Genomic DNA, 13,569 nt, shown 5'->3' on the forward strand with positions numbered 1-13,569 from the left:
AGATTGATAAGGAGCTATTAATGTATATTAATTGACAATTATGAGAAATTTTAAATTTTGTATTCTTTTTCAAGTTTATTTGAGGATAACACTGTCAACAAACATAAGAATATAGAGAGACAGGGCTTCCCTGGTGGCGCAGTGGTTGAGAGTCCGCCTGCCGATGCAGGGGACAAGGGTTCGTGCCCCGGTCCGGGAAGATCCCACATGCCGCGGAGCGGCTGGGCCCGTGAGCCATGGCCGCTGAGCTTGCGCGTCCGGAGCCTGTGCTCCGCAACAGGAAAGGCCACAACAGTGAGAGGCCCGCATATCACAAAAACAAAAAACAAAACAACAACAACAACAACAAAAGAATATAGAGAGACTAAGACCTAAGAACTCGAGTATGGAGCGCTATAAATTTGCTGTTAATCATTTAGACATTTGTACAGCATCGTGTGGTGCTTCTGTCTCCTGACTCTGAGTGCACTCTGTCTTGTTAACAAGTTACAGTGATCTTCCAGTCAGGATGGGAGGGCAGAGGTTGAGGTTGGTATCCTGCCTCTAGGTTTCTGCTACTTACTTGAGCTTTTACTTTTAAATCTTTGTTTGAGAAGATATAGAATACTCTCTCAGAAAATTCCTTTCCCAAAACAAGTTAGGATGAAAATTTTAGAAAAACATTAAAAACAAACCAACTAAGAAAAACAAACTTCAAAGTTACAGCATTTTTCTTGCTTAGCAATATGTAGTTTCACATTTTCATTTAATTACTCTATATATCTTTATTATTTTCATACTTTCTATGGTAGATATCTTTTCAATAATATACAAAGTAACTTTGAAGGTGACTACTTTCACAACCTTTTTTAGAAAAATGTGCCATTGCATTTTGAAAATTACCTTTATAATCATTAAATTATGAATATGTATATTTTAAACTTTAAAATTGGCTTTCCTCTTTGGATGCTTTCTTTTCTGTGAAACGTCATGGTTCTAGAGTCTCATAGGTGATAACAACTTTGGTTCTGACTTGTTACAGACCCAGTTATACATGCATCTGACAAACTACTCTGTGAACAAGCACAATGAGCATTTTGAAAGGGATGAAACTGAAAACAAAGGCAGCAAACGTTCCATCAGATGGTTTACAGAATTTCTACAAGCAAATCAACATGATGTTGCTAAGTTTTGGAGTGATATTTCAGTAAGATTATACCATTTCACAATTTTAACTGTCTTTCCTCATATTAATTGAAAGGATCATCAACCATTTTAAATAAAAAACGGATTACATTAGATTGGGCAGATAAAGTGTGCTTTTATGAAGAAAGTGAAATTTGTCATGGACCTTAATAGATAAGTAGTACTTTTACTGCTAGGATCGGAAAGAGGGAATGCTAAGCGGAGGCAAAAGCATGAGTAAAGGCATGGAGGTATGAAAATTGTTCAAAGTGGCCCAGGTTGGTGCATATCGTATTTGTGGGAGATACATGAAGACTTAATGGCTGGAAAGATATGTGGAGCCAAGTTTTATGTCTGGAAATCAAGGCTTCACTTGGTAGGCAGTAAGGATTCATTCAGTTTTTAAGGGAGGAGATTAATAAGGCCAAAGACCATGCATGCATTTGAAAGATAAATCTGACAATGGGTATAGGATGGGTTAGAGTGAAGACCAGAAGTAGGTAGAGGAGGGCATTTGGGAGTAGTTTCAGGGAAAAGAATGGCCTGAATTGAACCACAATAAAAGAGGTGACAATGAAGTAGACCTTGAGATTAACTGAGTGTTTAGAATGGGGAGGGGGGAAGAAGTATTCAGATATTCTTCTGCAGTTTTGAGGAATAATTATAAGGAGAATGGGTGTGGCCTTATTTGAAATAGAATAGGAAGGAGTTTATTTTGAGAAGATGTAGAGCTTAGTTTTGCAGATGAGAGAAAAGAGTTCTATTCACTTATTTGCTAGTTCATTTATTCATTTATTCAGTAAACATTTATTGAACCCATAATATAAGCCTGTCCCTGGCTGATAATTTGAGGATTTATAAGATACAGCTCCAAGCCTCAAAAAACTCAAGAGTTTGGTAGGAAACACTTGCACATAAATTGTTAATGAAATGCAATGTAGCAAGTACAAAAACAGAGGCATACATTGGCTTCTGTGGGGTTGTAGAGGAAGACCACATGTAGTAGCTTTGAGTGGATGGGCATAGCAGGACTTCCTGGAGGCATTGACACCTGAACTCAGTTTTCTAAAAGGCCATGAGGCTATGATGAATTCTACTTTCGATATGTTAAACTTGAAATGCTCTCTCAGGTAGAAAAGTCGAGCAGGCAGTTAAAAGTGTATGTATGAGGTGTAATGGATAATTAAAGCCATGGCAGTAGATGAAATTCCAAATGGTAAGGGTAAAGAGAGAAAAGGAAACATGTATGAGAAGATAACCTTGGTGAAACAGACCCTTTTATTAATCCTAGCAGAAATATTAAAATGGTATTCATAGTTAAGAGTATGTTGAAAATACTTAACATGATTAGGGCTATACAATTTGACTTCTGGGACAAGTAATATATATTTAAATAAAAATATCGTGGAAAATGGATGTGAAAGTTCATTGTTGGTTGAACTTGGTTCTCTTGAGAAAATCAGAGAAAAAATCAGCATCATTATATTTATTCCTTTTCTTAGTGTTTTGTTAGTTTGAATCTTTTTAAAAATCTTATTTTCTGTCTCACAGAATGTAAACCGGAAGATACTTAGGTGTCAGACAAGTAAAAAGGAGTTAAGTAGTCTGGATAGAAGAAAATAGGGCAAGCTGAGAACGGTGGTCATTTGAGGAGCGTAAGCAGTCTAAAGGGGATAGATATCACTCAGCACCAGCCTATTGGTGCCATGTGGTATTTTGGGCCCAGTGTGCCTCATTCTCTAATTGGTCAATAGATGCCCTAAGTCTCCTGATTTATAAATGTTGGCAACAAATTCAAAATTTTTAAAAATTTAGGGGTCCCATCAAATTTTAAAGTTTGTCATTTGGATTTGGTCAGATTCTCACCAACTTGTTAACTTTCTTTTATGTCTTCCTGAGAGACTAAATATTGATACATCCAAACAAGAAATTTGATTCCAACAATGCCGTTTATTTATCTATTTACTTTATCAAGGCCAGTTTTTTGGAAATTCCAAAAAATATTCTAATAATGATAGTTTACTATCATGTGGGTCAGAAACATCAAAGTGGTAAAATTTGCAATTTTGATACAGTAGCTCAATGATGGAAGATCTACTTGGTGATACCTGGATGATTTAATGAATGGGTCATTTGGTGACTAGCTCAGAGAGACCAAGAAAGTTTTAGATGCCCTCTGGTATTCTTTTTCTTTACCAGATTCTTCACTTCTTATGAGTTTGATTGTTCAGGGAAGTCTTTGTGAAAAGGTGCAATCTGTTGTGTTACCTTGGTGAGGAATGTATGGAGAGAATCAGTCAGAGAGAAAAATGGATATCATTAGCTTTACAGACATTGGTTTTAAGTGGTACTTTCCCCACATAATTGAATTAGGACAAGGTATACAACTAAGACTAATACTAATAAGAGTATGGAAATTAACTCCTCAGAGCTTAAAATATAATTTTCAGATATTACTTGAACATAGCAATTGCCGGCCTATTAAGCTCTGATACACTGCATGATCATTTCTATAAATGGGTAAATTTTGCATCATTCTTGCCTACATTTGTTAAAATGTATATTAATAAATCTATAAGTAACCAATTAATAAATAACATTAACTTTTCCAAGTACCTTCTTACAATTATCTTGTCAAACTATCTGCACTTATGTAATTCTTTTAAGAATTGAAATTTGTCATGGACCTTAATAGATAAGTAGTACTTTTTCTTGTTAAGAATTGCATGTACTTACAGATGTCTGTTGAAGGTGAATCAATAGGATAGTATAAAAAGAGAATAAGAGGAGATGAAGAAGGCAACTGTGCAATAAATTTTTATCTTAATAGTTTACTAATTTCATGAATTTAACTTAGAACTTTTTTTCGGTGACTACTTTATTGATGGTAATTTCTCTAAAAAGTAGCTGTCTGCATATGAAAACTAACATTCAGCAATACCTTCTATGAAGAACAGATATATGTGCTTTTGTGCTGGTCAAGAATAAATAAGAAATCAATAGAAAAGCAGGCCATGGAGGTTGAAAATGGCTTTAATCACTCATAAGATCATCCTTAATGAATGCTTTTTATATACTTTGGGTACAAATCTACAAAATCATCTTTCAAAGCAATGTTGGAAATTCTCAGAAGCATTAGTGGAATTTGATTTGATTAGTGGAATTTGTATTTGGTTGTATCATTACTGATTTCACATATACCTGCAATCTTGCCTCTGGATTCCTAAAATTGTGCTGTTTTTATGTAGTAAAAACACAGATTTGTAATCCAGAGTCTAAATATTCATTCCCCCTCACTCTGCCCCCCCATCTCCCCACCTATCTTGTTTCACATAGACACTTACTAGTCAAGGTTTTAACTTCTTTTTCCTACTCAGGTGATTTCAGTAATATCTCAAGATTTATATAATGTGGACTTTTCTTTTTTATCCTCATATACTGTGGTGCTACCACACATTTGTTATTTTGAATAGAATTTTCTAAGAACAGCCTCTTGTGGCATCTCTGATATCCCCAAATACGTTCTGGGTTGGGATACTTGGTAACAGCGAGGTTAACTTCATCTTCCATTTCTTTCTCTCACAATAAATACTGCTCCCACCAGGCAGCTGAATGTTTGTGTCTGACCAGATATATGAGGTGGAATTCCAGGAGAATAATAGAATAAATATAACTATAGTAGTTAAGTTGCTAACCCCTCTTGATGGTTTACTCTGTTCTAGGCACTATGCTAAGAGTTATATATGGAGTCTCATTTTGTCCTTCCATCAGTCTTTTGCAGCAGGTATTATTGCTATTGCCAGTTTACATTTTAGAAAAATGAGACAAAGTTTAAGCAACATGACTGAGGATGCACATTTAACAAGTAGCAAAGCCTGGGATAAAGCCAGAAAGTCAACTTTGGAGCCATTTTCTTAACTGCCATGCTATATTGCCTGTACCTGTAGAATGGGAGTTAAAAAGACAGTATATTCTAAGCAAAAACCAGCAAGACAGCTTTTCCACAATCCATAGCTTGTTCTCAAACTTCGGTAAACCAACTTTTTCTTTCATTAGCATTAGTAACTCACCCTAGTAGTATTATGTGTTCTCACAGAAAATGTTGACAGCTAGTTTGTTAATTGGCAGTACTCTGATTTCAGATAAACCTTATGAACAACAGAATCATCACTGCACAGAGAAACCCAGCTCTCCTAGATTCTGTCCTCTTGACCTTTCAGGCTTTGTCTAAGTGGAGGTTCTATAATGTTGTTTGTGAAATAGTTTTCTCTCCTTGGAAGTTTACTCTCCTTGTCTTCCCTCCCATCCCCTTGCCTTCTGTATGGTTTCTGAGAAGGCAAGCATGTGATCCTACCTTACTTATTTAACAAATACAAGCCGCGTTCATAAATTTTTATTTGTTCACAGGTGATCTTGAGCATTTACTAAATGCCAGGCACTATTGTTAAGCACTGGGAATGGGGTTGTAAATAATACAGACAAGGACTCTGTTTTAACAAAAAAAAGAAAAAGATCAGCTTGTCCTATGCTGTGTAGTGACACAGTAATGAATGATGTATGGGTGCCTACTTTTGACTCAGGGGTCAGGGACGGACTCTCTGAGTATCAAGGGGCCAGACATGGGAATATTGGGGGAAGAGTGTTCCAGGAAGAGGGATCAGCTAGTGTGAGAGGCCTAGAGAAGAGGAGCATGGCTGGAGTACAGTGGGCAGGGGGAGAGTTGGGTGAGATGAGGTCAGAGCAGTGGCAGGGGTTAGATGCCACAGAGCTTTGTGAACCTGGCCAGGATGCTAGTTGGTAAGTCCAGGCCTGATTTCCAAGTATGTAAATGAGATACAAAGAAATAAGGCTTTTCATCTTTTTTTTTAAATGACAATCTTTACAGGAATTGGTGGTAAAGACTCTGATTGTAGCAGAACCTCATGTCCTGCATGCATATCGAATGTGCAGACCTGGTCAACCTCCAGGAAGTGAAAGTGTCTGCTTCGAAGTCCTGGGATTTGATATTTTGTTGGATAGAAAACTAAAGCCATGGCTTTTGGAGGTAAGGCATTTCTTTAAGAAGAAAGAGAACTGATCTCTATTCTTTTTTTTTTTCTTCTTTTTTCTTTTGAATTTTATTTTATTTTTTTTAAACAGCAGATTCTTATTAGTCATCCATTTTATACACATCAGTGTATACATGTCAATCCCAATCGCCCAATTCAGCACACCACCACGCCCACCCCCCTGTGGCTTTCCCCCCTTGGTTTCCATACGTTTGTTTTCTATATCTGTGTCTCAATTTCTGCCCTGCAAACCAGTTAATCTGTACCATTTTTCTAGTTTCCACATATATGCGTTAATGTACGATATTTGTTTTTCTCTTTCTGACTTACTTTACTCTGTATGACAGTTTCTAGATCCATCCACGTCTCAACAAATGACCCAATTTCGTTCCTTTTTATGGCTGAGTAATATTCCATTGTATATATGCACCACATCTTCTTTATCCATTCGTCTGTTGGTGGGCATTTAGGTTGCTTCCATGACCTGGCTATTGTAAATAGTGCTGCAATGAACATTGGGTGCATGTGTCTTTTTGAATTATGGTTTTCTCTGGGTGTATGCCCAATAGTGGGAATGCTGGATCATATGGTAATTCTATTTTTAGTTTTTTAAGGAACCTCCATACTGTTCTCCATAGTGGCCGTATCAATTTACATTCCCACCAACAGTGCAAGAGGGTTCCCTTTTCTCCACACCCTCTCCAGCATTTGTTGTTCGTAGATTTTCTGATGATGCCCATTCTAACTGGTGTGAGGTGATACCTCATTGTAGTTTTGCAATTACATTTCTCTAATAATTAGTGATGTTGAGCAGCTTTTCATGTGCCTCTTGGCCATCTGTATGTCTTCTTTGCAGAAATGTCTATTTAGGTCTTCTGCCATTTTTGGATTGGGTTGTTTGTTTTTTTAATATTGAGCTGCATGAGCTCTTTATATATTTTGGAGATTAATCCTTTGTCCATTGATTCATTTGCAAATATTTTCTCCCATTCTGAAGGCTGTGTTTTTGTCTTGTTTATGGTTTCCTTTGCTGTGCAAAAGCTTTTAAGTTTCATTAGGTCCCATTTGTTTATTTTTGGGTTCACTTCCATTTCTTTGGGAGGTGGGTCAAAAAGGATCTTGGTGTGATTGATGTCATAGAGTGTTCTGCCTATGTTTTCCTCTAAGAGTTTTATAGTGTCCAGTCTTACATTTAGGTCTTTAATCCATTTTGAGTTTATTATTATGTATGGTGTTAGGGAGTGTTCTAATTTCATTCTTTTGCATGTAGCTGTCCAGTTTTCCCAGCACCATTTATTCAAGAGACTGTATTTTCTCCATTATATATCCTTGCCTCCTTTTTCATAGATTAGTTGACCATAGGTGTGTGGGTTTATCTCTGTGCTTTCTTGTCTTGTTCCATTGATCTGTGTTTCTGTTTTTGTGCCAGTACCATATTGTCTTGATTACTATAGCTTTGTAGTATAGTCTGAAGTCAGTGAGTCTGGTTCCTCCAGCTCTGTTTTTTTTCCCTCAAGAATGCTTTGGCTATTTGGGGTCTTTTGTGTCTCCATACAAATTTTAACATTTTTTCTTCTAGTTCTGTAAAAAATGCCATTCGTAATTTGATAGGGATTGCATTGAATCTGTACATTGCTTTGGGTAGTATAGTCATTTTCACAATTTTGATTCTTCCAATCCAAGAACATGGTACATCTCTCCATCTGTTGGTATCATCTTTAATTTCTTTCATCAGTGTCTTATAGTTTTCTGCATACAGGTCTTTTGTCTCCCTAGGTAGGTTTATTCCTAGGTATTTTATTGTTTTTGTTGTTTTGGTAAATGGGAGTGTTACTATAATTTCTCTTTCAGATTTTTTATCATTAGTGTATAGGAATGCAAGACATTTCTGTGCATTAGTTTTGTATCCTGCAACTTTACCAAATTCATTGATTAGCTCTAGTAGTTTTCTGGTGGCATCTTTAGGATTCTCTATGTATAGTATCATGTCATCTGCAAACAGTGACAGTTTTACTTCTTCTTTTCCAATTTGGATTCCTTTTATTTCTTTTTCTTCTTTGATTGCCATGGCTAGGACTTCCAAAACTATGTTGAATAATAGTGGTGAGAGTGGACATCCTTGTCTTGTTCCTGATCTTAGAGGAAATGCTTTCAGTGTTTCACCATTGAGAACGATGTTTTCTGTGGGTTTGTCGTATATGGCCTTTATTATGTTGAGGTAGGTTCCCTCTATGCCCACTTTCTGGAGAGTTTTTATCATAAATTGGTGTTGAATTTTGTCAAAAGCTTTTTCTGCATCTATTGAGATGATCATATTGTTTTTATTATTCAATTTGTTATTTATTATTCAATTTGTTAATATGGTGTATCACATTGATTGATTTGCTTATATTGAAGAATCCTCACATCCCTGGGATAAATCCCACTTGATCATGTTGTATGATCCTTTTAATGTTTTGTTGGATTCTGATTGCTAGTATTTTGTTGAGGATTTTTGTATCTATATTCATCAGTGATATTGGTCTGTAATTTTCTTTTTTTGTAGTATCTTTGTCTGGTTTTGGTATCAGTGTGATGGTGGCCTAATAGAATGAGTTTGGGACTGTTCCTTACACTAAAATTTTTTGGAAGAGTTTGAGAAGGATGGGTGTTTGCTCTTCTCTAAATGTTTGATAGAATTCACCTGTGAAGCCTTCTGGTCCTGGACTTTTGTTTGTTGGAAGACTTTTAATCACAGTTTCAATTTCATTACTTGTGATTGGTCTGTTCATATATTCTGTTTCTTCCTCGTTCAGTCTTGGAAGATTATACCTTTCTAAGAATTTGTCCATTTCTTCCAGGTTGTCCATTTTATTGGCAAAGAGTTGCTTGTAGTAGTCTCTTAGGATGCTTTGTATTTCTGTGGTGTCTGTTATAACTTCTCCTTTTTCATTTCTGGTTTTATTGATTTGAGTCCTCTCCCTTCTTTTCTTGATGAGTGTGGCTAATGGTTTATCAATTTTGTTTATCTTCTCAAAGAACCAGCTTTTAATTTTACTGATCTTTGCTTTGTTTTCTTTGTTTCTATTTCATTTATTTCTGCTCTCATCTTGATGAGTTCTTTCCTTCTGCTAACTTTGGGTTTTGTTTGTTCTTCTTTCTCTGGTTTCTTTAGGTGTAAGGTTAGATTGTTTATTTGAAATTTTTCTTGTTTCTTGAGGTAGGCTTGTTATAAACTTCCCACTAGAACTGCTTTTGCAGTTCTAGGTTTTGGATCATCGTGTTTCATTGTCTTTTGTCTCTACGTATTTTTTGATTTCCTATTTGATTTCTTACGTGATCTATTGGTTATTTAGTAACGTATTGTTTAGCCTCCATGTGTTTGTGTTTTTTACGGTTTTTTCCCTGTAATTTATTTTTAATCTTATAGCATTGTGGTCAGAAAAGATGCTTGATATGATTTCAATTTTCTTAAATTTACCGAGGCTTGATTTGTGACCCAAGATGTGATCTATCCTGGAAAATGTTCCATGCGCACTTGAGAAGAAAGTGTAATCTCCTGTTGTTAGATGGAATGTCCTATAAATATCAATTAAATCTATCTGGTCTATTGTGTCATTTATAGCTTGTGTTTTCTTATTTACTTTCATTTTGGATGATCTGTCCATTGGTGTAAGTGAAGTGTTCAAGTTCCCCACTATTACTGTGTTACGGTCGATTTCTTCTTTTATAGCTGTTAGCAGCTGCCTTATGTATCGAGGTGCTCCTATGTTGGGTGCATATATATTTATAATTCTTATATCTTCTTCTTGGATTGATCCCTTGATCATTATGTAATGTCCTTCCTTGTCTCTTGTAATATTCTTTATTTTAAAGTCTATTTTATCTGATATGATTGTTGCTACTCCAGCTTTCTTTTGATTTCTATTTGCATGGAGTATCTTTTTCCATCCCATCACTTTCAGTCTGTATGTATCCCTAGGTCTGAAGTGGGTCTCTTGTAGACAGCATATATATGGGTCTTGTTTTTGTAACCATTCAGTGAGCCTGTGTCTTTTGGTTGGAGCATTTAATCCATTCATGTTTAAGGTAATTATCGATATGTATGTTCCTGTGAACATTTTCTTAATTGTTTTGGGTTTGTTTTTGTAGGTCCTTTTCTTCTCTTGTGTTTCCCAGTTAGAGAAGTTTCTTTAGCATTTGTTGTAGAGCTGGTTTGGTGGTTTTGAATTCTCTTAGATTTTGCTTGTCTGTAAAGCTTTTGATATCTCCATCGAATCCTAATGAGATCCTTGCTGGGTAGACTAATCTTGGTTGTAGGTTTTTACCTTCCATCACTTTAAGTATACCATGCTAATCCCTTCTGGCTTGTAGAGTTCCTGCTTAGAAATCAGCTGTTAACCTTATGGGAGTTCCTTTGTATGTTGTTTGTTGTTCCTCCCTTGCTGCTTTCAATAATTTTTCTTTGTTTTTAACTTTGGCTAATTTGATTTTATGTGTCTCTGCATGTTTCTCCTTGGGTTTATCCTCTATGGGATTCTCTGTGCTTCGTGGACTTGGGTGGCTATTTCCTTTCCCTTGTTAGGGAAGTTTTCGACTATAATCTCTTCAAATATTTTCTCTGGTCCTTTCTGTCTCTCTTCTCCTTCTGGGACCCCTACAATGCAAATGTTGTTGTGTTTAATGTTGTCCCATTGGTCTCTTAGGCTGTCTTCATTTCTTTTCATTCTTAGTTCTTTATTCTGTTCCGCAGCAGTGAATCCCTCCATTCTGTCTTCCAGGTCACTTATCCATTCTTCTGCCTCAGTTATTCTGCTATTGATTCCTTCTAGTGTATTTTTCACTAAAGTTATTGTATTTTCATCTTTGTTTGTTTGTTCTTTAATTCTTCTAGATCTTTGTTGAACATTTCTTGCCTCTTCTCGATCTTTGCCTCCATTCTTTTTCCGAGGTCCTGGATCATCTTCACTATCATTATTCTGAGTTCTTTTTCTGGAATGTTGTCTATCTCCACTTTATTTAGTTCTTTTTCTGGGGTTTTATCTTGTTCCTTCATCTGGGACATAGCCCTCTGCCTTTTCATCTTTTCTGTCTTTCTGTGAATGTGGTTTTTGTTCCACAGGCTGCAGGATTGTAGTTCTTCTTGCTTCTGCTGTCTGCCCTCTGGTTGATGAGGCTTGTGCAAGTTTCCTGATGGGAGGGACTGGTGGTGGGTAGAGCTGACTGTTGCTCTGGTGGGCAGAGCTCAGCAAAACTTTAATCTGCCTGACTGCTGATGGGCGTGGCTGGGTTCCCTCCCTGTTTGTTGTTTGGCCTGAGGCAACCCAACACTGCAGCCTACCTGGGCTCTTTGGTGGGGCTAATGGCAGACTCTGGGAGGGCTCATGCCAAGGAGTACTTCCCAACCTTCTGCTGCCAGTGTCCTTGTTCCCATGGTGAGCCACAGCCACCACCCACCTCTGCAGGAGACCCTCCAACACTAGCAGGTAGGTCTGGTTCAGTCTCCCCTGGGGTCACTGCTCCTTCTCCTGGGTCCCGATATGCGCACTACTTTGTGTGTGCCCTCCAAGAGTGGAGTCTCTGTTTCCCCCAGTCCTGTCGAAGTCCTGCAATCAAATCCTGCTAGCCTTCAAAGTCTGATTCTCTAGGAATTCCTCCTCCCATTGGTGGATCCGCAGGTTGGGCAGCCTGACATGGGGTCAGAACCTTCACTCCAGTGGGTGGACTTCTGTGGCATAAGTGTTCGCCAGTCTGTGAGTCACCCACCAGCAGTTATGGGATTTGATTTTTTTGTGATTGCGCTCCTCCTGCCATCTCATTGTGGCTTCTCCTTTGTCTTTGGATGTGGGGTATCTTTTTTGGTGAGTTGCAGTGTCTTCCTGTTGATGATTGTCCAGCAGCTAGTTGTGATTCTGGTGTTCTCGCAAGAGGGAGTGAGAGCACATCCTTCTACTCTGCCATATTGGTTCAGGGCCCCTGTGATCCCTATTCTTGTGTACTAAAACAAATGTTTCTTACATGTGTACTTGGCACAGTTGTTTCATTAACTGAGCAGACAGAAGACTGAATAGAGTATGTGGGAGGAAGAGAATGAGCATTCGGGGAATAGAACAGTTCCGATAGTGGGTCAGTGTATTTAATCCTACTTTTCCCAAATTAGCACTGGGTGAATTTCTAGGTTAGGCATTTTGCATATACACATGGATCTGCTTTTACTGATTTGTTGTCTACTCTCTCCACTATTTTCTCAGCCTCACAGCTCTACCACTTCATGACTTCTGGTTGTTGTCTTTCCTCTCCGTGGGTGCCTAGGCTGCAGGACTGTAGCTCCCTGCCTTCAGTGTATCTCCCCTTCAAACTCTCTAGGAGGAGAGAGGCTCCAATTAGTTCATTAATCAGTAGTTAATACTTCACACCCCAGGTGACATGAATTCTCCTTTAAGGCCATATTACGTGCCTGGGGCTCCCCTCATGTCTAGCCTGTGAACTGTGCCTTTGGGCTTGCTCCCAGACCCTGGTTTGGTCAGAGTCATCATTATTTTTCTTCCATTGTAAAAGATCATTTGGAAAATATAGAATAATATAAAGGCAAAATAAAAATAATGTCTAAGATTTCTGTACCTTTTCAGTCATGTTTGTATTTATATTGTATACAGAAGAAACCTTGGAAGTCACACAGTACCACATCCAGCAATTCCCCTAAGCTCCCTGATCATAGAGTATGTGGCTCTGATCATCGAGCTCCATGTTCATAGATCACATGGCCACAGAATACTGTGTTTAGGAAACTTTGTCAGGAAAATAACACCTACCTAAACAGTGTTTACTAGATTAGTTACATTTTAAGGAAAATATTACTATAGAAGATATCATCAACAACTACCTGTCATTTTAAGCTGGTTATCTCTTTTTTTGTTAATGATTTAGAAGTTAGAAGTTATATCTGTAATATCAAGGTTTGCAAAAGCAAATTGAATGAGTGATAGGTGAGATCAAGACACTCAAAATATATTTTTAGGAAAGAACACTTTTCCAGTTTGAGGGCTACTGGTTGCATTTGTGTGTGTGTTGAATCTACTATGAGCAAATAATGTGTATTATATTTCCAATCAAATACAGTTCTGTCAGGTATTCAAATTTTGCTCCTACCTGGGTCCTAGAAATATGATAAATGTGAAGAATTTTGATTATCATTTTGCTTCCTCCGTTCCTTGGATATGAAAGCACTTGACTCTGGACTATGGCCCTTCACCTAAGGCCTAACATTTTCTTCCTTTTATTTTGCTGTTTTCCTCTTCTTACTTTCCTTTCCTGTTTTTACCTGTATTTTTTTTTTCCTGCCCCTGTTGCTTGTCTTTTAGCCTTGATGGAGTGGGAA

At 37.4% G+C, this 13,569-nt stretch overlaps 1 protein-coding gene across 1 annotated transcript in view; it reads left to right on the plus strand.

Annotated features, from left to right (window-relative positions):
* Positions 1–13,569, plus strand: part of TTLL7 (tubulin tyrosine ligase like 7) — a 152,837-nt gene that overhangs the window by 75,340 nt on the left and 63,928 nt on the right. Inside the window, exons 8-9 of the mRNA XM_082834727.1 lie at positions 1,022–1,186; positions 6,050–6,208. Of these exons, the coding sequence (XP_082690853.1) occupies positions 1,022–1,186; positions 6,050–6,208 (324 nt within the window). The remainder of the gene's footprint in view (positions 1–1,021; positions 1,187–6,049; positions 6,209–13,569) is intronic.

Source organism: Leucopleurus acutus (genome assembly GCF_964270905.1).
Source record: "Leucopleurus acutus genome assembly, chromosome: 2".
NCBI lineage: Eukaryota > Metazoa > Chordata > Mammalia > Artiodactyla > Delphinidae > Leucopleurus > Leucopleurus acutus.